Source organism: Balaenoptera acutorostrata, chromosome 4 (assembly GCF_949987535.1).
Source record: "Balaenoptera acutorostrata chromosome 4, mBalAcu1.1, whole genome shotgun sequence".
In the NCBI taxonomy this organism is placed as follows: Eukaryota; Metazoa; Chordata; class Mammalia; order Artiodactyla; family Balaenopteridae; genus Balaenoptera; species Balaenoptera acutorostrata.
Window position 1 is genome coordinate 28272536 of NC_080067.1, and position 26554 is coordinate 28299089.

The following is a 26554-nucleotide window of genomic DNA, read 5'->3' on the forward strand; positions in this document are numbered from 1 at the left end:
TTTTACTTAGTAAAAGTTATACATAATTTAAATCTAAAATAAATTCTAGAATTTTTTAAAGTTTTATAATGACTAGTCACTTAGATTTTGTAGATCATTATATTACTGGGAGAGATTTAAAAGCACATTTCACTAATCTAAAGAACTGAATTAAGGGCAAGCTTAGCCTTACTGTTAATCTTATTTTGTTTTTAAAGATTTATTTATTATTTATTTATTTTGTTTATTTTTTGGCTGCGTCAGGTCTTAGTTGCGGCACGCGGGATCTTTCATTGCAGTGCTCGGGCTCTTCGCTGTGGTGCACAGGCTTCTCTCTAGTTGTGGCGTACGGGTTTTCTCTCTCTAGTTGTTGTGTGCAGGCTCCAGGGCGCGCGAGCTCAGTAGCTGTGGCGCAGGGGCTTAGTTGCCCCGCGGGTGTGGGATCTTAGTTCCCTGACTAGGGATCGAACCTGCGTGCCCTACACTGTAAGGCGGGTTCTTTACCACTGGACCACCAGGGCAGTCCCTGTTAATCTTATATTACATTACATTACATTACTAGATTTAGGGAGTCCTAGAAATCACCTATCATACGTTGTTTTGAAAACTTGAGGACAAGTTGTAATTTATTACCCAAACAAAGCAATCTTCCAAGTATGTGTATAAATCTCATGCTCCCAACAAATTCATACACCATTACCATCAGAAAGCGGCAAAGATACAATCCATACTCCTCAGCTGGGCAAAGTATCTAACTATTTGAAGTTCTGAAGGTCCAAAGTAGTGGCAAGGGACACATTAAGAAGGTCCCTGGGATCACTGAAGAGGATACAGAGTACTGAACCTCACAATATTGAACCAAACATCAGGTACGCCCCATTACACTGTCAAATCACAAAAGTATTTAGAAAATCTAAAAATTACTTCCATTGTTAGTTCTCTGATACAGTCTAATACCAGACATCCCTTTTAAGAATGATCATTACATAAGCATTGACTCTATCAAGCAAGTCTAACTTTTTAAGGCTTTAGCCTAATTCCACCACTGATTTTAAAAACAGAGCTTAAATAGGCTTTAAAATATTAAATAAATCATAACAAACCACTCACCAAGTTTCACAGGACTAGGTAATTTTTTTTTCAGTAGGAAAAGGAATGGCTTGCAAACAGACGCTTTTAGTCGAGAAGATGAACATTCATGTTGAGAAGTGACTTTTAGGCTCTTACATAAAAGGTCAATACGTTTATGTTCAGAGAAAGGTTCTGATAAAGAACTTGTCAAATAAAACATGCCATGAAGTGTACAGACAAGCTGACCAAGTATAGATGCAAATTCTTTCTTGACAATGTCAGAATCATCTTTGACTTTATCTCTATGGGGAAAAAAACAAAAAGTACTAAACCTTCTTGCTTAATTTTGTGGTCTAAATAGTCTTGTTTAATTTGAGGCAAAAGTACTGGTAAAACAAAGGGTAGAAGGAAAAAATATTTAATTCTAAAACTAAAGGCAATGTTAGCTCTATATACCCAGCAATAAACATAAATTTGCATATATGATATCTGTCCAATCAAGTTGTATATTCAAATTAAAATATTAATACATACATAAGAATCTTGGGAACTCTGTTACAAGAATTCTGCTGCTGTAATAAGATAAAAAATCCATTAATACAACTTGTCCGGATTACTTCATGGGAGCTCTGCAGGGCCCAGCTGTAAACTGCTGTTCTCCACTCAAGGTATATTCTTCTTGGAAAAAGAGTTAGAAGAAATACGCATCGTGACTGTGCCTGCGGTGCTGAAAAAATTAAGTCTATTAATCAAGATTTCTAAGTGTTAATTTTATATATATATACATATATATTTATTCTTTGCTGTAAAGTCAAATAACATTTAAAATACATATAGTATTTAATTAAAAGCTCCTTTTCCAAAAATAAAGCATGTGCACTAAAAAAGGTCTATGCCCAATCTTACTAGATAATCAGGGAAATCCAAATTGAAACACCCATCAGATAGCAAAAAACATGCATTTGTTTAGGTAGTTATGTCTCTGACATTCCTTCTTCTTTTTTTTTTTAGCCGCACTGCGTGGCTTGTGGGATTTTAGCTCCCTGACCAGGGATCAAACCTGGGCCTTCTGCAGTGAGAGCACGGAGTCCTAACCACTGGACCGCAAGGGAATTCCCTCTTTTTTTTTTTTAAGATAACAAAAATTTTAAAATTTGACAATGCCAAGTGCTGGTGAGGATATGAAACAACAGGAACTCACATATTCTGCTAACAGAAATATAAACTGGAATGACATCTTTGGAGAACAATGTTGGCAGAATAGAGTTGAGGATGTACAAATCCTACAATTTATTCCTTTCTACATGTCTAACTCCTTCTTTTTAAGTTATTAAAAAAATGTACCTTCTCTTGTAATTATTGAAAAAATAGAAATAAGTGTTAGAAGTCCGATATAGAGATAAATGAAAAGAAAACAAATCACACATATAGAATTTTGTGACCACTTACAGTAGCTATCTGAAATCCTCTGGCTTACTGTTAGAAGACTGGTGGCAAATGTGGTCAACTTTAAAGAGCCATCATCAGAATGGGAACAAATCCATGGAAGCGAGAGCATTCCACATAAGTCTTCCAGGATATGATCTTCAAATGAAGTTTTTACTACAGAAATACACAATAGGTGATTAATTATACCTTTTCTTTAATCATATTTACCTGTGTCTTCTTTCAATTAAAAAAAGACATTCTAAACATCTTTTACAAGTGGAATTACAGCAAACATTCAATAAACAGGGGTTCTTAACACAGAGATGATGTTCTGAGGTCTGTGAATCCAAAGGAATTAAATGTGACTTTATAAAAATATGCATTTATATGTTTTTTAGGAGAAGAATCATAGCATTCTTCAGATTCTCAAATCAAAACTTTTAAAGTTATATATAGTTTCTATTGACTGAAAAAGAATAAATCAAAATGTTAGACAAATAAATTTAGAACTTACAAATTACTGATAAGCTTAATAGAACTGAAATCAAGGAAAAATTTTGGGTATTCCCAACAATTGCATATTTAAGCCTTAGGCAAAAGAGAAAACCTATTTCTATACTGATTACCTTTTAAGGTTATTTTGATCTATTGGTTTTTTGTGCTCACCTTGAATATACATCAAAGCATCATATATTTTTACCACTTTGTCAATAATTGTCTCCAGGTCAGGTTTCTGAACAGATTCTAACAAAGTCCTGCAGCTCTTAAGCACTTTTGTGTAAAAATCCAAAGACATCCAAGTTATCACTACTGAAGATTTCTTCTTACATTTCTGTTGACAGTCCTTGAAATCACAGCAGCTGCAGTTAAAACATTTTTTAGGACATAGAATTAAAATGAATTTTGTTATAGTCAAAACTAGTATCATAGTAAGCCAAAAGAAACTTTGAGTATGGGACTTCCCTGGTGGTGCAGCGATTAAGAATCTGCCTGCCAATGCAGGGGACATGGGTTTGAGCCCTGGTCCGGGAAGATCCCAAATGGTGCAGAGCAACTAAGCCCGTGTGCCACAACTACTGAGCCCATTCTTTTAAGTTTAATCCCTTTATGCCTAAATCACTCAGGATTTGGTAAAGCTAATCTATGATACTTAAATGTGACACCACCAGGCTTTAAAATAACAGAAGATATGCCTGTGTAAACCGTTTCTTAATTATACGAGAAAGGCAGACTTCAACCTAATTAGCTATTACTTCAAGTTATCTCAAATTCCAAATTTAATGCAATCTGAATTAATATAGTTTCTTTAAAATCTCCTTCATAACTTTGTATTAGCTAGTTAAGAGTCAGAAAATACAGAATAAATGATTATGTAAAAAATTAACAAGGAGTGTTGGTCTATAATGTGGCAGTAAAAATAAGAATACATCTTCAGGGAGGGTTCACACTTTGTTTCTTCTGATAATTAGCCTATATTAAGAATACTAAACTGAAAATATACCTCTAATGAGTTTTAAATTCCTACTTTTATGATCAAAGGGCAAAGTTCTCTTGACGAAACGTTTGGCTAGAAGAGCATTGGCTTCTGAGTTGTATAAAAATGTGTTCTACTTTTCTGCCCATGAAAGTTAGTTTAGGCTTCAGACAAAAACGAGCCTCAATTTCTCTGAGCCTCAATTTCTAGTGTGTAAAGTGGACATAATAGCATTTACTTCACAGAACTCTTGTAAAGATTAAATAAGGTATGTATAGTACCTAACACAGTATCTGGCATTTAGCAGGTGCTCAAATAAAAAATTTCTATTTCACTGAAATGTTTGTGTTCTAAGGTCACAAAAATCAAGTGAATAAAGAGGTCTTCCAAAACAATAAATTCAAATTTATTACACAAAACCCACCCAGAAAATACAAGTTGTTTTACCAGTCCATGTTTTGATGAGAACAATGAACAGTACACAGAGCAGTCAGTTGTAGGATAACAGCGATTCCTTCTAAAGTCTCAATAACAGGATTCTTCAGGTTATTGAATTCAAGGAAAACCTGAAGGGACTCAGCCTTCTGTATCAGTGCACTCCATAATATGCTCTTTTTGTTCATATCCACATGTTTAATTCTGTAATTAATTATAACAGGAGTATAAAGATATTCATATTCATATGAATTTATATAATTTTGCTCACATACAAAAAATATTTAAAACAAAAGACAGCATGTAATGGCAACTACTGAAATTTTTTTTTTTTTGGCCACACTGTGCGGCTTCTGGGATCTTAGTTCCCCAACCAGGGATTGAACCTGGGCCACGTCAGTGAAAGCGCTGAGTCCTAACCACTGGACTGCCAGGGGCCCTACAACTATTGAAATTTAAAACAACTTTTATAGTTGGCTGAAGCATGGGAATTCTTTGGCTACATTACAAAAAGATAGTTTGTTAACATTTTCTAAATTGCTGATAGATGTAAAGTCTCAGAGATTTTTCATGTATTAAAAAGTTAAATTAGGCAAGTAAAGACTTAAAAAAGTCTTTTAAGTAACCATATTTAGCCATGAAATCTTTTATATAGAATAGACTACAAGCACTATTAAGATATTTTAAGCATTCCTTTGACTACTTATAGAAAGAACAAATGTTCTTTGTGTATTTAAGTCAAAGCACTTACGTAAAGATGATTTTTAAGTGACTAAAGTTTTATTAAGTGGCTAAATACAAACTGAATGAGGGTCATACTCCTCTGTCTGTTTTGGTGCTCTTTTGGAAGAGTTAAGAGATGAGCTGAGTCGACGCCTTTTGGGTGATACTCCATCGCTATTACTGCTGAGGTTTTCCTGTTGAATTTGGCACTGAACCTCCTCAATGATTTCCATACTTTCCATTTTTAAGGCTGCATAAAGTGGGCCCAACAAATACTGAGAAAGCAAAAATAAAAAACTAATTCTTAGAAAATAAGTTTATATTATTCATAGACAGACAGCAAAAATGCATTAGGTATTAAGATGTCAAATAAGGTAAATTATTTTCAGAGTCTCATCAGACAAAACAAAGACAAAACAAAAACCTAAGTTAATCTATATATTAGTTCACAGTCTATACATCGACATATGTATAGTTCTATATCTAGAACTATGGTCTATAGTCTTAGAAGGCCTAAGACAAATCCTTCTCTCTATAACCTGTTTTTCCCTAGACCAAAATGCCACAAAGAAAAATTCTACAAGGGAATTACTAACTTCTTTCATACTACAAATCTAGCAAGACTTACAGATAAAATAAACTAAAATATTTAATCAATTTATTGTATATCTATTTTATTGTACTGACTGTCTCCCACAGTTCAAATAGAAAAAAAAGGCACAATTTGGCATGACTAGTACTATATACCTATAGGTTTTCTAGAAGTGATTGATTATAACCTGTCAAAGAAAAATCTATGTGAGTGCTCAAAGTTTTTGCAATGAAGGTGATAACTGGCCCCTTTTTAATTAATAATGCAACAAACATGTTTACACTTCACAAACTCTACTTTAAAACTCCATTGGCAGTTCATTACCAATGTAGTGCACAAATGTTTCTAAAATCAAATTAAAAATCCATAATAGGAAGCCAAAGTAGATTATAAAAATCATCCCATTCTGAATGTACATTATTAAAGATATTTTATTTTCTCATTATTAATCTTGTATATATGCATACACTTAAATTAAGAACAAATTACATGCTTAACAAGTAACCTTAAAAATGACTTACCTCTGTATCTACCTGAACTCCAAGCACATCCACAAGAGCTCTACAAATATTTCTCACATAAACCTTCCTGACTTGTAAAGCAGATTCATACCCAGCTGGCACATATCTAAGGAAATACTGCAGTAAATGGCACAAAGCTGCTTTTAGCAAATCAGACTTAAGCTGCAAAAGCACACCATCTTCAAACATGACACAGAGCTTTTCTAGCAGCATATTTAAATAGACAGGCTCAACATTTCTATAAGCTTCTGCTTCAAAGGGGAATAGTGTCTTTATCAGCTTTGATAATGGCTCTTCATAGAGTTTCAATTGGTCAGCATCCATTTCTACAAGGTGTTTTAATAATTCCAAAAATGAGCTGAAAAAAGTGCTGGCCGGTTGTGCTGGTAGTCCTCCAAGCTCAAAGAGTTCAGTTAAAAGGCTAATTGCTAAGGATTTAACTTTTGGACTACCATACTCTAGCAGAACACAAACTATCCGCCAAAGTAAGAGTTCTTGCCTTCTAAAAAACACAATTGCAATAATACGAAGAAGAACCGTTAATAAAGTGACTTCGATAAACTCTAAATTTTGCATGTTCATGAACTGCAAAGGAGCTGGTTGTAAATAGCCTACATGTTCATCTACTTGACTTAAAAATCGGCTAACTACCACTGGCCATTCCACAAAGTGTCCCGTTGCATCTCTTTCGTGGAGGTAAATCAAATCTTCAAAAAGATGTAATAATTCCTTCGTCAGTACTCCAAAAATGGCAGGACTCTTGCTTTTAAAAAGAAATAATAATGAGCAGATGACTTCACAGATTTTTTTGTGTAACATGTGACAGGATGGAGTTGCTGCAATCCGCAGAAGTCTTGTTATGATCCAGTTACTGAATTCTTTGAAATAAACAAACAAAAAAGATAATAAATAAATAAATACATCAGAGTGCCAATCAATTTGCTAAATGCTTGATGATTTATTTTTAAAGTGTAAACTTCACTAACAAAATAGTCTAAAACATCGCCTACACAATGGAAACATATTATAATAATTTAGAATACCAAATTTGGCGTCAGACAAGTTCCTAGCTCTCCACTTATCAGTCGTGTGAACTTTTCATTTCTCTAAGCTTCTGTAACTTCATCTATGAAAGGGGAATAATGACACCTACTTTATATGCTACCCTGATCAAGTAAGATAATATATTTGAAATTCTCAGCATAGTGCTTCAAGTTAAATAAAGGCTCAGTAAATAGTAATTATCACTCCTTCAACAAATATTATTGAGTAGTGACTCTGTCTCAGATGCATAAGAACAAATCAGTCATAGTCCTGTCCTCCTGAATCCTATAATATAGATTCTCGAACTTCTTAACTGCAACTAAGAGATATATTTTATATCACAACCCAGTATACATATGCATATTTTTAAAATTTAAATATATGAAACAAGTTTCATGAAACAGTACTTATAACATGCAGTATACTATAATATTTTCTAGTCAATTATATTTCATCTTCAATACCCACTAAATGGGTTATAACCTGTTTTTTAAAAATCAGTGTAGCAAAGAATATAGACAGACAGGTATTTATAATATAGTTTAAAAACTACTATGATAGAAGAAATATAGAACACTCTGTACTAACAGCATAAAGAAAGAGCAACTAAGCCAGTCCTAGAGTAGGCAGTCAGTAATGGTCAGAAAAGACTTTTTAAAGTACATACTATCAAAGTTGAATCTTAAATTCAAGCAAAAAAATTTTTAAATACTCTATGCATTGTACAGAAAAAAAAAAGCTATGTGCTTTACACCTCTTTATGAGGAAGCCAATAAAGAGACAAAAGTAGTATTTTAGGCTTGAGGGCCATATGATATCCATGTCCACTACTCAGTGTTGGCTTTGAAGTAGTGCAGACAATAAGTAAATGAATGATCATGGCTGTGTTCCAATAAAACTTTGTTCACAGAAACAGGCGGCCAGCCTGTGGGCCATGGTTTGCTAACGCCTGATCTACAAGAAAGAGATTACCAAAAACAGAAAAAAGAAAACTTCTAAAGTTTTCAATGGCATATGAACATATTCAATTACTTCTGCTCCATTCTGGGTACCTAGTTCATAAGAACACAATAAGGATGCATGAAATAAAACTAACCATTACCATTTTGCTCCCTCAGTTTATACCAAATTTGACCAAAATATGTGTAACAATGTGTACATTATATTTCAGAAGAGCAGAAGAGGGTAGAATTCATAGAAGAAATTGAAAATGAATGCACAAACAGCAGGACTTACCAATACAACTGCCTTTGGCCTCATTTTGCCCATGGCTTCCATTCACATTTACAAACATAAGTGGGGAGGACTTCATGATATGCTGGATGAAATCAAGTAACATCACAGAGGTTGGCTGAGAGTCAGTCTTCTTTACAAGTTCCAGAGCAACTAAAACAAAAGAGTCATGACAAATTAAATGGCAGTCCTTTTAAGAAACTAGACTTTGGTGACAAGAATTATGTCCAACACAGTGCTCATGATAAACTGATGGGGCTAAAAACACACTACAATCCTATCTTTCTAATTTTAAATGTTTAATAATCACATGTATTCATCTGTTATATATCCATTCACCAAACATGTGCTATAGGCCTACAATACGCCTGGCACTGTGTGAAAATCTGAGGATTAAAAAAACCCTCACAATCAGGTGAAGGAGTCAGACAAATAAACTAGTAATTATATGTTAACTGCACTAATCTACAATAGAGGAAACAAGTGTCTGGGAAGATGCTTGAAGGAGTTGATTCCTAGATGATGAGTTGGTAAAACAGACAGGGTAAGGACAAGTGGTCTAAACAGATGGAGTACCATATGAAAACACATCCTGCAAGGATTCAGTAGTCGTTTGTTATTTTTCAGGAACTCATAATTTTACTAATCGAAAAAGAAAGGCTAAATGACTATTGTTAAGTCATGAAATCTGTGTCAAATTTGGAATTAAATTTATAAACCATGAGCCAAATGCCACTCTGTATTATCCCTTCCAAGTAATTTTACCAGACATGACACATATGACACCATCTTGCCAAGTTGGTAATATTTGTCTTTTAGATTGTCACAAACAGGAAATAGTTGATTCAACAACTCACAGAATCTTATTACCTCCCATAGACAAAGGTGCCAACGCTTATTTAAAGAGTTTTTTTTTAATGGCATTTGCTGTTTCTCAATCACTGACACAAGACCTAGCTAAAGCAGAACTGGCCAAATATTTTTATCTATAATAATATCATATATCAAAGAAGAACTCATAGCAAGCAGCAGAAAATCTAGACAACAAAGAGGAAAACAGAATTACTTTAAAAGCCTAAATCACATTAAGCCTAAATCACATTATGTAACAAGTAATATTGTAAAGAACTTGCTTGAAAATAGTAACTAACATAAACACTAACTATATATCTAAAATTATATGGAGAAAAATGCTAGTATAATGTGTATACATGGAAAAGAACACAATTTAATTTATAAAATTTATATCAGAAATAATTGTTTCTTACCAACATTTACATCTGTAAGTATTCGGTCAATGAACTGACAAAGAATTTGTCTTGGCTTCTGTACAACGGTATTATATTCCTCTGGACTGGAACTAAAATAGAAATAAAATGTTTTTAACCTTTAAAGGGACTCACAGTGTCATTTGTAAAAAATTCTCTAAAGTTGAACTTATCAAAGTGCTTAGTTTTAATGTTGACACTGATAGTATTCTTCTGCAAAGTATCCAATCTGCAAAATCTAGACCTGCCCTGCGCAATATGGTAGCCCTTATCACATGCTAGTGAGAACCTGATATGTAGTTAGTCCAAACTGGGATGTGCTACAAGTATAAAATACACATTGGATTTTGAATATTCATTACCAAAAATGTGTAATACCGCATTAATAATTTTATATTAATTACATGTTGAAATGATAATATCTGGATATACTGAGTTAAATAATATACATTGGGGTTTTTGTGAGGTTTTAAAGTTTTTCTTGTTTTTTACTGAAGTATTGTCGATTTACAATGTTGTGTTAGTTTCTCATGTACAGCAAAGTGATTCATATTCTTTTCCATTATGGTTTATTACAGGATATTGAATATAGTTCCCTGTGCTATACAATAGGACCTTGTTGTTTATCCATTCTATATATAATAGTTTGCACCTGCTATTCTCAAACTCCCAATCGAATCTTCCCCTCCCCAACCTTTGGCAACCACAAGTCTGTTCTCTATGTCTGAGTCTGTTTCTGTTTCATAAATAAATTCATTTGTGTCATATTTTAGATTCCACATATAAGTGATATAATACGGTAATAATATATATTGTTAAAATTAATTTCACTTACTTCCTTTTCGTAATGTAGCCACTAGAAAATTTCAATTACATACGTGGCTTGCTTTATATTTCTATTGAACAGATCTAGACTTCTAGAAAATCAAGAGAAAACAGTTTCTTCAACAAAGAAATTCCAAAGGGAAAAAAGAGAGGAGGAGAAACCCATAATGAACTTAAGGGCCATGTCAACCAATTATAATATATGACCCTACATTGGATTCTGAATCAAAAATAAAAATAGCAAACTATATATGACAATTGGGAATATTTGAACACAGACTAGATATCTGATGCTATTAAGAAATTATATTTTTAGGTGTGATAACAGTATTGTGGTATGTCAAAAAAGTCTTTATCCTTTAGAGATAAATACTGGTATTTATTGGTAAAATGATGCCTGGAATTTGCTGCAAAGTACTCTGAGGAGAGGAAGAGAGCCATGAATTGATCATTATTAGGTGAAATGGGAAATCAGTTATACCATTTTCTCTTTTATTGTAAGTTTGAAACTTTCCACAATAAAAAGTCAATAAAATGTTAGGGAAAAATACACATATTGAGTCTTAAGAACAATCAAGAAAAAATAATATTAAAAGAAGATAGAATAATTAAGCAGAGGAAGAGTATCCTAGAATCCTGAATGAATTCAACTTGAGTTCCATGATTTGTGTAAATAACCAAGGAATAGAACATAGTAATAGAAAGCCTGTGTTCCACTACATAATGAGGAATCATACAGTTATTCGTGTAATCAACAAACATTTACTGAGTACCTATAATGCGCCATACAACACATCAGAAGCTACTGTTGGGAAGGTGAAAGACAGTTTAATGGAGGAGACTGATAAATCAATCTAGCCCTCTATCCAGGCTGGATTATGAGGCCATTCACCCAAACAGTTAACACAGGTGGAAGCACACGTATGGGAAGAAAAAAAATTCAGTTTTAGAAATACTGAGTTTAAGGTCTCAAGGGAACAACTAAGTGGAATGTCCAAAAGATTTTTGGAATTACAGTTCTAGACCTCAAGTTCTAGCCTAGAGATATAGATTAACTTATCGATATATAATAGTACATATCAAGCAAGGCTAAACACACTGTATTATTTCATATTTCACAAGAAATAAGATAGGGATATTAGACTCTAATTTGCATATGTGGAGACTGGTGCTTAGAGAGATTATATAATCTACCCTATTAGAGCTAGTAGTAGTGGAAGCCTTGGATATGAACGCAAATGTAATAAGTAATAAGAAAGCCAAAGAGAGAACCCAAAGTTAAGGTTAGTAGAGGCATGAGGAGAAAAGGAAAGGGCCAGAGAAACAGAAAGAAAAACAATGAGATGTGTTCTAGAATCCAAGGAGGTTAGAATTTTAAGGAGGAAGCTGTCAACACAATCAAATAAAATTAGTTTGTTAACATGTCCTTTGGATATATTTTTTTATTATGGTAAAATACACAACATAAAATTTACCATTTTAACCATTTTTAAGTGTACAGTTCTGTGGCATTAAGTACATTCACATTATCCTACACCATCACCACCATCCCTCTCCAGAACTTTTTCATCTTCCCAAAGTGAAACTGTACTCACTAAACAGTATCTCCCCATTCCCACCGCCGACAATTCTGTCTCTATGAATTTGACTACTTACATCTACACGTTAAATCCTATATTTGTCCTCTTGTGACTGACTTATTTCACTTAGCATACATCTTCACAGTTCATCCATGTTGTAATGTGTCAGGATTTCCTTCCTCTTTAAGGCTAGATAATATTCTACTGTGTTTATACCACATTTTATTTATCTATCCATGTTTCCATAGACACTTGGATTGCTTCCACCTTTTGGCTACTGTAAATAATGCCTCTATGAACATGGGTGTACAAGTATCTGTTTCAGTCCCTTTCAATTATTTTGGGTATATACCTAGAAGTGGAAATGCAAGATCATATGGTACTTCCATGTTTAATTTTTTGAGAAAGTGCCATACTGCTTCCACAATAGCTGCACCATTTTATATCGCTACCAACAACTTACAAAGTTCCAATTTTTCCTTATCCTCACCAACACTTGTTATTTTTGTTGTTGTTGTTGTTGTTTTGAAATAGCAGCCATCCTCATGGGTCTGCAGTGGTATCTCATTGTACTTTTGATTCACAATCCCCTAATAATTAGGGATGTTGAACATTTTTTCATGTGCTTTTTGCCCATTTGTCTTTCTTCTTTGGAGAAAGTCTATTTAAGTCCTTTCCTCATTTTTGAGAGTCTCATACTCTACTGACCCTTTCCTCATTTTTAAATCAGGTTGCTTTTTGTTGTTGATACTGAGCTGTAGTTCTTAATATTTTGGGGATATTAACTCCTTATCAGATATATGACTTGCAAACATTTTCTTTCATTCCATAGGTTGTCTTTTCACTCTGTTGATACTGTCCTTTGCTGCACAAAAGTTTTAAATTTTGATAATTTGTAATTTTAAATTTGATCTTTTTTTTTCATATGCTGTCATGCTTTTGGTGTCATATCCAAGAAATCACTGCCAAATCCAATGTCAGGAAGCTTTTCGCCTAAGAGTTCTCTTCTAAGAGTCTTATAGTTTTAGTCTTACATTTAGGTCTTTGATTCATTTTGAGTTAATTTTTTTATGTCCTTTGGATTTTAAAGTTTTAGTGGTAAAGGCAGAAGTCAGATTGCAAAGGGTGAAAAACAAATGAAATGTGAATATTGAGAATAGCATGCTCTCTCTAAAGCTTGACCATGAAATGAAGAACTGGGAGTTAGTGGTAACTCAAGGAATATATGAGGTCAAGAGGGTTTTGTTTTGTTTCCCTTAAGATGGAAACACTTGAACAATTGATTCTTGAAATTTGGCTTTCCTTCCTGGGACCATGTATAAGTAAAGAGATAATCCTTGGACAGGATGATTATCATTCATCCTAATGATAATCATTAATACATATTTATTAATACAGGAGGAAAGGATGAGTACAGACATTAATAATACAATAAATTCAAAACACAAATAAAACCAGATGCCCTGCTTCAAGGAAGTCACTGGGGAGAGGGTAAGAAAGCACATAAATAATTTTAATCAAGTGTCATATACACCCAAAGCAGGAAATAACTAGCTCTGCATAGAGGATTCATGGAAAGTTGTGTATAAATGATTAGCTCACTCCATCACTTCTACTGACAAAACAGCTGAGGATATAGTAGGTAAGCTGGTTATTTACAAAAAATAAAATTATGTATTTCATATAAATAACAACTTATAACATCCATATAGTACTATAAATGTACATATGTTTTCCCACTTAAACAATGCTAAAAGAAAAAATGAGAAGGTTATTTTCTTGATTATTCAATCACAAAGTCCAATCCTAATTGATTACGTACAGGATCCAAGGCATCTACAGCTAATAACTGCCATGATGGAAATGGTCCTGGTACATGGTAAACACTCCAAAAAACTTTGCTGAATGAATGAACGGTTCATAAGAATCTTTCTGCATCTTGTGCCTCCTTCATCCTTAATGTATAAACTTTTTCGGACCTGTGGAATATCTATCTACCTGTTCTCTGCCACTAGACCATAGGCTCCTAGAGGTGGAGACTATGTTTTATTTCTCTATGAATTCCTGCAGCACTACTAGACCATAAGCTCCTTCAGGAGAGAAAATGTGTTTCACTTCCCTTTGCATCCCCTATACCCCACCTAGAACTGTGTCTTGCTTGATAGAAAACAACTAAGTTACTGAAGTTAATAAATATTTACAAGTAATATAAACTCTAGGTGTACAGAATCAAAGAACAAGTAGTTGTATTTATATGTGAAATCGAAAAAATTTTGTGTTTTTTATCTTATTTAAACCAGCACTGGCCAATAGAAATACAATGCAAGCCACATTTGTAGCTTTAAATTTTCTGGTAGTCACATTAAGAATGTAAAAAGAAACAGGCAATTTTAATCCCAATAATATATCCGAAATATTATCTGAACATGTAATCAATATAAAAATTATTAATGAGATTGTTTACATTCCTTTTGGAGGGGGGTGGTAATTAAGTCTTTGAAACCCAGTATCTTACATTTAGAGCACATCTCAGTTTAGATTAGCCACATGTGAAACGCTCAGTGGCAACATTTGGCTGGTGTCCACAGTAGGTTATAGGACATCACAGATTTAAATATAACAAAAAAAATTTTAAGTCTGAAATTACAAGATAACATGAATTGTTTTAGACAAAGTCAGGAGATTTTGTCATAAACCAAGTGCAATTTGACGAGTGTCATTTAAAAATGTTAATGAGGACGTTTGTGGTGGAGAGGAACCAGGATTGTGGCTGGTGGTCAGAGTTTCCTATAAAGTTTAACTCTGTAAAAAAGATTATGCATTCATGTGTCATTTGCATAATTTTAAAAAATCAGTGTTTTTATAAAGGTGAAGTGATTGTCATTTATCAGATGTACTATCAGAATAAAGAAATTCACAGGAGAGTAAGGATTTCTTATTTTGCAACCTCTACCTTGGAACTGAGCTAAGAGGGTATACTTTTTCAAAAGTATACAGAAATATTTGGGTGGTAATTTATCACATAAAGTTCGGATACATTTAACAAACACTTGAAAACCTCCCCTGGGGCAAGTATCAAATGCCAGGAAAACCAAGGTACCATGTATCAGCCCTAAAAGAATTCATAGTTTAAAGGACAAAAAAGTAAGCAGGCAATTTTAACACAGCATGGTTAAGCGTTAATAGAGCAAAGATAGAACGTAAGAGGGACACTCAGCCCTGAGCAGGACCTATCAGTCAAGGCTCCCTGGAGGAGGTGACACAAAGCTGAGTCCCTAGGGGGCTAGGCAGGTAAAATAAGGGAAGTAAGGCGAGTACTCCAGCAGAGGAAACATGTGCAAAGGGTCAGGAACAAGAACATAAGCCGTTCTAGAAACTGTCAGAGGTTCTACATGGCCAAAGAACAGGGAGGTAGTATCTGGAAATGAAGCTGAAGAGGGAAGATAAGGTCTAAGCGCAAAGGACTAACGAGTTTGAATTTTGTACTGAAGGCAATGGGACACTGAAGGGTTCTAAGCAGGTGAGTGAAGGTTAAACATGTTTTTAAAACATGAATTCAATTATGTTATCTCTCTGTTTAAAACACCCCAATGGCTTCCCACTGAACTTAAAATCTAACTCCTCATTCTGCCCTATAAAGTGCTAAAGGATCTGGCCTCTGCCTACTCTTCCATTCTTAATTAATGCTACTCCTGTCTTTGCTCCCTATGTTCCAGGCTTCTTCCTCCTCTTTAAAAAGTAGCCTCATTCCCACCTAGAGATCTCTGTATTTTCTATTCCATCTCAGACACTTCTCCTCCCAGTTTCCCATGACTGGCTTCTTCTCACCATCCAAACCTCCTCTAGGGGCTAATGCTGCTCCCCAGCGCCTCATCTCCCTCTCATTTCCCATTTAACATTTTAATGGCAACTATCACTGTTGGAAAAGATCTTGCGATTACAAAGTAATTTTAAACAGGAAGATCAGAGAAGGTTCTTGGAAATGACATCTGAATGGAACTAGCCAGTGTTCAGATAGAAGAAACGAGTGCAAAGGAATGAAGGCAGGAATGATCTTGGTGTATTAAAAAAATAAAGCGAATGCCATTGGAGTAGAGTGAGCAAGGGAGGGATACAACGCCATGAGGTCAGAGGTAGGCAGAGGCCAGATTATGGCAGACCTCAGAGGCCCTGGGAAGGAGTTTGGATTTTATTCTAAGTATGCTGGAAAACCAAAGGAAGATTTTGAGCAGGGGAGTAATGTTATATAATCTACAATATGATTTATAGTTGTAAAAATCACTTTGGTTGCTGAGTGGGAAATCCACTGTAAGTGGGTAAAAGTGGAACTGGAGAGATCAGCTGAGAGGTTACTGTAATAGTCCAGATAAGAAATTTTGGTGATAGCAGTGGAGATGGTGAAAAGTGTTTTTTAAAGGTACAGTTGACAGGACTTGCTGATGGATTATTAAGGGGTAAGGGAAAAAAATCAAGGATAATTCTTAGGCTTTTGGTTCCTACATTTACAATAAGCTGGGGAAGGAACAGGTTTAAGGACAATAAATCAGCAGTTCTGCTTTGGATATGTTAATTTTCATTTCTGAGTATAGATGTTGACTAAGCAACCTAATATATATCTCTGGGCTAGAGTGATAAATTTGGGAGTTATCAGCATATAGATGGTATTTAAAGTTATGGGACTAGACAAAGTTACTGAGGAAGAGAGTGAAGATTGAAAGAGGACTAATGACATAGCCCGAAAGCACATACGGAGTCAAGAATGATTCCTAGATTTCCAGTTTGGAAAAATAAGTGAACACGGTATCATGTACTGAGATATCCGTACCTCAGTGAATAAGAGGAATTAAAAAAAAAAAAAAAAAAAACCGCTTGGGAAGGTTGGGATATGCAGAGAATTTAAATTGGATATATTGAGTCTTAACTGCATATAGGACATCCAGGGAACAAATGGGTTATACTAACATAGTCTGCCAGTATACAGTTGCATATATGGTTCTATATGAAAGAAATATGGCTTGGAGACACGGATTTGGAGTCATCAAATAGCAGGTGGTAGGTGAAGGCAGGAAGAGTGGATAAGATCACCCAGAGAGACTAGGCAGAGAAAAGAGTGCTAACAGAAAAAAACACTGAAGCAAAATTTATCCCTGAGAGACAGAGGAAGAAGAGCCCACACGTTAAAACAGTAACATCTTACTTTTTTCAGAAATCTAACTGCCATGGTCAATGAAGAAAAAAAAAAAAAAAACTGAGGAGGAAAGGTCTTGATGGCTTGAATCTGAAACCCAGCTCTAATACTAACTGCTATCTCTTTGACTTTGGTACTTCAATTTCTGTGACTCTGATTCTTAATAAACAGTGATAATATTTGCTCCATTCTATATCATGGAGATACTGTGAGACTGAATAAGCTTGAATGAAGCAGTTGCAATGAAAACGTCATGACAATTAAAAACTATTATTAGACAATTCACTACGGTCAGTTTTTCTATTCCATCTCTTAGAATGGCTTCAAATGAGTGAAAGGTAACTATAAGCTCTGTTGATGAAAGAGACTAAAAATAAATCCAAGATCCTATTATTTTTACTAACAAGTATCACAGAGGAAGAAAGAAAAGGGAAGAGAAGTATTAATCAGCAAATTCTATATTAAAGCAAGGTGGGAAAAGTACACTGAGCTTCACATCGAGCCTGAAAGATGAAATCTGTGCATCAGCTTCCCATATGAACACCTGCCTTCATCTTCTTTTAGAAAGGTAGATGTTACTTTACAAAATGTTAACACAAGTATGCTTGCAACATTCATACAAAGTGGAAAAAAAACCCATACACACAACAATATGATGATTCAGTTAAGACAAGTATGGGCCCTTCATTTATACCCTCTTATGTATGTAATCGGGGAAGACTAAATGTCAGTGTCTCTGTACGGTCAACAAGTGGAGATGGACACAGCTGCACTGCAAAAAGAAAGGGAATTAAATATCCCATGGGCTTAACGTCAGTTGTGGCTGCGTGCTAAGTTTCCAACCAGTTCAAGAAATTGGAAGGCAAATATTCCAATTGATAGTTCAACTGCAGCAGTGGTACAAGCTCACTTATTTTCTGTTCACAGTGGATTACAAATATTTTTTTTTTTAAAGCAAACAAACAAAAACCCTGCCTTCTCGTCATTAGGTCAGGTTTAGGAAAGGCTGTGTGTGTCCTGAATGGGGGCAGCAGCCATCAACATCCACCTACTCTCTTCGGGCAGAATACTGCTTTACACGATTTTACTCTTGGGTTTACAGAAAGGAAAAAAAAAAAAAAAAAAAGAGCTTTTGCAAATGGAACATTATCTTCAAATGTTGGCAATACTCTGTGCACATTTATGTTCTGTGGACGTTGTGGCCGATCCCTGGGATTTCTGACTAAAATAACGGATTGAGGACTGGATGATCGATACGAAAGGGGTCCCATCTCCAGAATGGCATATGGTTTCACTTAGAAACGAACTTTTCCTAGCAAGTGGCTTTCCTTGCCAGAAATCAGAACCAGTGATTTTTCTTCCGAGGGTAGTTTTGGGTCAAAACGTAAAGGTAAAAACCAACTCCACCAGCGATCATAAAGCACAGAAACTGGGGAAAGTCCACGGGTCAAGCACTCCATCTAAGGGAAGAGGCTTTCGAGAAGCAAATGAATGTAGGAAAGTGACCAGAAAGTGTTCGGAAGGGGCCTTTCCCTCCCGCCGCGGAGGCAATCCCACTGGGGTTTGGGGGAGGGGGAGAGAGGGACGAGCTCCCCGGCGCCGCTGAGGTAAAGTGGGGCCAGCAGACCACCCCTCCCCTCGGATCCGCATCCCGCAGGTCTGCGGCGACGCCCCGCGTCCTTCCAACGGCCTCTCTCAGGGAGAAGCGCTCAAGTCAGCGGCGGAGCATCTCCACAAGGGCCGCGGCCGGGGTTGAGGGGATCGGGGCCGGGACGCGCGCGGCTAGGAAGGGAGAGCACGTGAGACACCGGCCCGGCCCTACCTGCCCAGCTCCCGCAGGGCCGGGATCATAGACGCCAGCTCCAGGCTGTGCTCGCCCATGGTGAGGACGCGAGGCACTCTTCAACCACGCCGAGGCGGGCTCCTGGCGTCTCCACAGCTGTCTCTGGTGAGAAAGCGCGGCGCCCGACGGAAGCTCGCGGGGCCCAAAACTCCTCCCGGAAGCCGCGGCCGATCCGCCCTCCAGGCCAGAGTTCTTTTCCGCGTAGGACTCGAGGGGGCGGGGCAAGGGGCGGGGCGCGCTCCGGTCAAATTTGCAGCGTTGGGTGCGCTCTGAGCCGGGAACGCTGGGCAGGCGAGATTCGCGAGAGTTTTGGTTTTTAGTGGTCCTCCTCTGTCACTCACTCCCAGCCTGAGAGGCTCAGATAAGCCAGACCCCTGGATCTGGGGAGGAAAGGGGCATGGTGGGCACCAGCGCAGAACGCCTCGCGTCACAAATGTGAAGACTGAGACAATTCAGCAACTAAAGGCCCAGGATTACACCTCAGGTCTCCTCGCGGAGTCACACCTCCCGGTCCCTCATTTTCTACCACTCTCTTGACATCCTTTCTGAGAGATACGGGGCAAAAGATGGGCTCCTCCTTGTCCTTTCTGTTTCAGCAGGGGTTTTTTTTTGTTTCTTTGTTTTTCCCAACTTGAAGTCTCCCTTAGGTTTCCTTGAGGATTCTCCCAACGTTTAATATTTAAAAAAGAGGGTTGAATTATATTTATTTGTGTCTCATTTAGTCAGCAGCAGTACTATGTATTTTTATGTCACCGTTACGGGCGTCTATTACCTATGATTTAATTTTTAAAGTAAAATCAGTGGCTTTTGGCTGTAGACATTTTCTAGCTCAACCCAGTTTGTTTATACGAAAAATGGTCATCATAAGAAGCTGTTAACATGTCAAAATTATGTATTTAATCAGGCAAGGCCATGCAGTGTGCTTACATTGGTTCCTTACCCATGAGAATAATCGTTATACAGTATCCTAAAAAAAAGCAAAGTGATTGAGTGACAGCCAAATACGCTTCCGCCTCAGGGATTTTGCATTTGCTGTGTCCTTTGTCTTGACCTTAAACACCCCTCTTTCATCACCCCTCTTCAGATGTTTGCTGAAATGTCACCAGAGAGCACATAGACTAGCACACTTACACTCACACTCTTTTCCCCTCCATCCTGCTTTATTTTCTTCATAACACATAGAACCAAAGTATATACTATTTTATTGACTGTCTCCTCCAATTAGAATATAAGCTCCTTGAGAGCAGGATTTTGTCTGTTTAATTCACTGCTTAGATACTTGGGACCTAAAACAGTGCCTGGTACATAGTTGGTGTGTACTAAATATTTGTAAAATTGTGCAATGCTATAGTGGGAAGAACATGGGATTAGAAGTTGAAGCCCTGTGCAAGTTCTCATTTCACCTGCTAGCAACTATAGTTACTACAGTTACTCAGTAAAGTTATATAACCTCTCTGTACTTCAGTTTTTCATCTATAAAATGAGATTAGTAATATCTATCTTGTAAGATTATAGTAAAGATTAAATAAGAGGTGGTAGTGTCCTACAGTGGAATACCATTTCTTAGTTAAAATGAATGAAGTATGAATTCTGAAAACGATGTTGAGTGAAAAAAAAAGCAAATGGCAAAGGGATACATAACAATATTAAATCACATACCATTTTAAAACCACAAAATAAGACTTTTAGTGAGTGAATTTTGTATACATACATATATGATAAAAGTATAAAAACATGGTTGGGAAGGATATACATCAACTCCAGGAGAGTTGTACCTCTGGAGAGGGAGAGAAGGGAATGAAATGAGAAGGTTTCAACATATCTGTGAAGGCTTTCTTTTAATAGGATTGGATTAACCATGACAAATCTACAATTTGTTATATTTGGGTGACCTGCTGATCTCTCCCAAATTCTTCCTTCTGTTCAGATCTCTCTCTGAGCGTTATATTTCATTGTCTTCCTTTCTACTGAATTTTTTTCCCTTGAATTTTTCCAAGGTATTTTACTTTATTTTATTTTATTTTTCTGCCGTGTTGCACGTGGGATCTTAGTTCCCCGATCAGGGATCAAACTCGCGCCCTCTGCATTGTAAGCACAGGGTCTTAACCACTGGACTGCCAGGGAAGTCCCCCCAGGCATTTTATTTTTGTTTCAATTTTTATTATGGAAAATTTCAAATATATACAAAAGTAGAGAGAGTAGAATAAGGACCCCCCCCCTTATGCCCATCATCCAACTTCAACAACTATCAGCCTATGACCAGTCTTTGTTTCATCTATAACTACCCCTCCCATTTCCCCTCTCTCTAATTGGATTATTTTAAGGAAAATCTCAAACAACTCATCAATTCATCTGTAAACACTTTTTTTTGTATCTCTTAAAGATAAGGACTAAATTCTGCCTACTAAATATCAAACCCATCCACTTCCCTCCAAATCCCATTATCACCATTCTAGTTTCAGACCATCGCTGTCTTGTGCCCAGACTACTTACATGACATTCTAGCTTGCCTTTCTTCCTTTGGGCTTGTTTCCCCTCCAATGTATTCTCTACACTGAAGTATTACAACTTTTTTTTCTCTTCAACAGTATTATTGAAATTTTTAAAATATGCACCCTAATATGTGCATATTTACTAACCACATATATTTAGTAATATATTCTAATATGCATGGACATAATGCAGCTGTTGATTGCTTCCTGTCTTCCTCTCACCCCCTCCCCTTTTATCATTTGGGGAGTGGAGTGTGTGGGGAGAGTGAAGCAGGAAGCTGAGAGGCTGAGGTGGGCAGGTTCCTATGTCCTTGGGACCTTGGTTTCCTAAGCCCAGCATCTCAGATCAAGTCGACAACAGGGCACCAACCAATGTCCTGGAAGTTTCAGCCGGCCTGTGTATATAGAATTGTCCCCAAGGATGATTAAACTAGATGGGAGATGACCACCAGGTGGCACCACAACCCAAATGAGACCTAGATGGACTGGTTCTCAGTCAGATGCCCAAACCCCTGGCTGCCTAGCTCTGCAAGTTCCATTGTAATGCATTGGATTTTTTTTTTTGGCTGTGTTGAGTCTTCGTTGCTGTGCGCGGGGCTTCCTCAAGTTGTGGCAAGCGGGGGCTACTCTTCGTTGCGGTGTGCGGTCTTCTCATTGCGGTGGCTTCTCTTGTTGCGGAGCACAGGCTTTAGGCTCAAGGGCTTCAGTAGTTGCAGCGCACGGGCTTAGTTGCTCCGCGGCATGTGGGATCTTCCCAGACCAGGGGTCAAACCCGTGTTCCCTGCATTGGCAGGTGGATTCTTAACCACTGCGCCACCAGGGAAGTCCCTGGGTTTTTTTGTTTTTTAAACTCCATTTTGTCAGGATTTTACTGTGTACACTAAAATAGAAATCTTAAAGAAATGAGATTTTAAAATATAAACAATTTTCCATGTTCCTTTCTACAACTGAATGGACTTCAATATACACCTCCTTGGTACGCACACACACACAAATTTTCATTTTAAATAATGTTTAATAACTTTAATTTTTAATAATTTTTATTTATTTATTTATTTGGCTGCATCAGATCTTAGTTGAGGTACCTGGGATCTTCGTTGAGGCATGTGGGATCTTTCGTTGTGGCGCGGGCTTCTCTGTAGTTGTGGCATGCGGGTTTTTCTCTCTCTAGTTGTGGCCGTGGGAGCGTGGACCCTGTAGTTTGCGGCACGCGGGCTTTCTCATTGAGGCACACGAGCTCTGTAGTTGTGGTGCGCAGGCTTAGTTGCCCTGCGGCATGTGGGATCTTAGTTCCCCGACCAGGGATCGAACCTGCATCCCCTGCATTGGAAGGCGGATTCTTTATCACTGGACCACCAGGGAAGTCCCTCATTTTTAATAATTTTAAAAGTTATTTATTTTTTATTATTTAATAATTTGCATTTTTAATAGTTTTTAAAACTTTGCTCCTAGATGATGCCAGTGTTGTTTGGAATTGTTCTACATGGCAGACAGAGCACCTTTTCAAAACCAAGTATGATTATGCCATTCCCCTGCTTCAGTAGCTTGACTGTATTGAATATTGTCAGATAAATTAGTGGGTAAAAAGGGGCACATGTCTATTGGTTTTAATTGGCTAAAGCCTCAAATAACAGACCAACATAACCACAAGTCAACATTCTGAAACTTAATAAAGCAGAACAAATGATCCTGTACAGCCAAACTGCATTAATGAATTAATTTAATTCTATTAAACCCATTTAGTAGAAACACTGAAAAAGCCCATTATCAGAAAACACCTAGTTGTCATAGAGGAACTTAAAGTATTGAAGAAACTTAAATGTAAAGCTATTTGTCTTCCTATCCATGTGGCAGTTTCACATCTGCTAAGGCTGTATTTTAGGAGAACTCCATTGTATTTGGATACAATTCAGAAATGACATGGAGTACCTTCGCATGTGTCCAGGAGATTTCTATCTCAGTAATGAGTTATTGGCACTTACATTGCTAAGGTCTCAAGCATGACCCTAAGATTATATCAAATGTGTTCAAATGGTAATGATTATTTACATTTGCAACCATTATTTTTACTTTTCTCAAAATCCTTTCATCTGTTTCATCTGCTGTTATCCTCCCAGTAGCTCTGTAATGTAAATAAAGCTTGAGGAGAGATTTCTGAGTTCTGGAACTTGAGCATGCATCAGAATCACCTGAAGGGCTTACTGAAACAGATTTCTGAGCCCCAGCGCATTCTGATTCAATGGGTCTGAAAGAGGATGCAGTAACTTGCATTTGTAACAAGCTCTTAGGTAGTGCTGATGCTGCTTGTACACGCACCGCTCTCTGAGTTAGCACTGTTCTAGAGTAGCATTTCTTAACCTTGACTACGCATTGAAATTATGTGAGTGGGAAGCTTTTATTTTCTTTTTTAATTAATTAATTAATTAATTAATTATTTATTTTTGGCTGTGTTGGGTCCTCGTTTCTGTGCAAGGGCTTTCTCCAGTTGCGGCGAGCGGGGGCCACTCTTCATCGCGGTGCGCGGGCCTCTCACTATCGCGGCCTCTCTTGTTGCGGAGCACAGGCTCCAGATGCGCAGGCTCAGTAGTTGTGGCTCACGGGCCCAGTTGCTCCGCGGCATGTGGGATCCTCCCAGACCAGGGCTCGAACCCGTGTCCCCTGCATCGGCAGGCAGACTCTCAACCACTGCGCCACCAGGGAATCCCCTTGGGAAGCTTTTTAAAAGTATCTGGGTGATGATGGAGCCTCATTAGGGTCCAAGATGGCGAAGTAGGAAGACCTTGATCTCACCTCCTCTCACAGGCACATCAAAATTATAATTTTTTTTTTAATATTTATTTTTGGCTGCGTTGGGTCTTCGTTGCTGTGCGCGGGTTTTCTCTAGTTGTGGCAAGCAGGGGCTTCTCTTCGTTGTGGTGCACGGGCTTCTCATTGCGGTGGCCTCTCGTTGTGGAGCACAGGGCTCTAGACACGCGGGCTTCAGTAGTTGTGGCACGCGGGCTCAGTAGTTGTGGCTCACGGGCTTAGTTGCTCCGCGGCATGTGGGATCTTCCCGGACCAGGGCTCGAACCCGTGTCCCCTGCACTGGCAGGCAGATTCTTAATCACTGTGCCACCAGGGAAGCCCCCAAAATCATAATTATTTACAGAGTAACTATTGATGAGAAAGACTGGCAGACTAGCAGAAAAGATCTTCTACAACTAAAGATATAAAGAAGGAACCACCGTGAGATGGGTAAGAGGGGCAGAAAGACCGTATAGTCAAGACCCAGGTGGGCGGCCCACAAACTGGAGGATAATCACAACTGCAGAGGTTCTCCCCAAGGAGCGAGGGGTTTGAGCCCCACATTGGGCTCCCCAGCCTGGGGGTCCTGCACTGGGAAGAGGGGCCCTCGGAAAGTTTGGCTTTGAAGGCAACTGCGGGAGAGCTAGAGGGCTGGGGGAAATAGAGACTCTGCTCTTAAAGGGCACACCTAAAATCTCACACGCTCCAGGACCCAGGGCAGAAGCAATAATTTGAAACAAGCCTGGGTCAGACCCACCTGCTGATCTTAGAGAGCCTCTCAGAGAGGCAAGAGCATCTGGAGCTCATCCTGGGGACAAAGGCACTGGTAGTAGCCATTTTGGGGAGCACCATCTACCCCATGGACACTGGAGCTGGCGAATGCCATTTTGAAGTCCTGACTCTAGCTTATTAGCACTAGCGCCCAGCCCTGCCCACCAGCCTTTTGGCACCAGTACTGGAAAACCTCAGGCCGAGCAACTAACTGGATGGAGACACAACCTCACTACCAGCAGGCTTGCTGCCTTAAGACCCCTTGAGCCCATAGCCACCCTAACCCAGCCCCACACAGCAGAGGGCCCAGGAGAGTGCACCAGCACTAGCCCTGGGACCCCACAGCCCTAGAGCCAGAGACCCTGGGATCTGGCTCCATCCACCGAGGGGCTGGCACTAGCCCAGGGACCAGCCTAGCCCACCAGTGGGTAGGCACCAGCCCTATGACCCCTTGGGCCCCAGCCCCACCCACTGTGGGCCAAAACACCAGCTCCAGGACCCCCAAGCCCTGCAACCAGAGACCCCAGGATGCAGCTCTGCCCACCAGTGGGCTGGTACTAGCCCTAGGACCCAGCTTTACTCACCAGCAGGTGGACACCAGTCCTAGGACCACCACAGCCCTGCACCCTGCCATACCAGGACCCAGCCCACCATCCTGCAGGCCAGCACCAGCCCCAGGACCCTCTGGGTCCCAGTCCAGCCCACCAGCAAACTAACACCAGCCCTAGGACCACCCCCCCACCCGGACACTGACCTGCCCACCAGCAAGCCGATGCCAGCTTTGAGGCACATTGGCACCCTCAGCCAGCTGCCCTGGGATCCAGCCACACTCACCAGTGGGCCAACACCAGCTTTGGGACACCCTATATCAGGAACTGGCCTCACCCACCAGCAGGCCAATACTAGATCCAGGACCCACAGCCCTGTAATCTTGTACTCCAGAACCTGACCCTGCCCACCAGTGGGCCAGCACTAGCCCCCAGACCCACCAGGGCCCCAGAGCCAGCAGCCTCTGCACAAGGCAGGACCTGGCAACCAACCAGACCAGGGACCAGCCATGTCTACCAGACCGCCCACCACAACAGAAGGGCCCATGCAGCCCAAATGGGGAGCACCCCTAGAATATATAGGTCTGGAGGCCAGAGGGCAGTGTGTTGTTGGGATACATAGGACATCTCGTACAAAAGGCCACTTCTCCAAGGTCAGGAAACATAACCAACCTCCCAGATACATAGAAATAAAAGCAGCCAATTTGGCAAACAGAGGCAACAGAGGAATATGTTCTAAATGAAGGAAGACGATA

The 26554-nt window shown here is 38.5% G+C and overlaps 1 protein-coding gene across 3 annotated transcripts in view; it reads right to left on the minus strand.

The window, feature by feature from the left end:
* Positions 1-19347, minus strand: part of ATR (ATR serine/threonine kinase) — a 106853-nt gene extending 87506 nt beyond the window's left edge. For all 3 annotated transcript variants that reach the window (XM_057545798.1, XM_007188080.2, XM_057545799.1), the window contains exons 1-10: positions 19184-19347; positions 9769-9860; positions 8504-8653; positions 6224-7101; positions 5207-5385; positions 4400-4591; positions 3145-3338; positions 2500-2652; positions 1585-1777; positions 1090-1352 (exon numbers count right to left, since the gene is read on the minus strand). In XM_057545798.1, the coding sequence (XP_057401781.1) occupies positions 1090-1352; positions 1585-1777; positions 2500-2652; positions 3145-3338; positions 4400-4591; positions 5207-5385; positions 6224-7101; positions 8504-8653; positions 9769-9860; positions 19184-19242 (2353 nt within the window). In that variant the 5' untranslated portion in view covers positions 19243-19347. The remainder of the gene's footprint in view (positions 1-1089; positions 1353-1584; positions 1778-2499; positions 2653-3144; positions 3339-4399; positions 4592-5206; positions 5386-6223; positions 7102-8503; positions 8654-9768; positions 9861-19183) is intronic.
* Positions 19348-26554: the final 7207 nt, after the last annotated feature.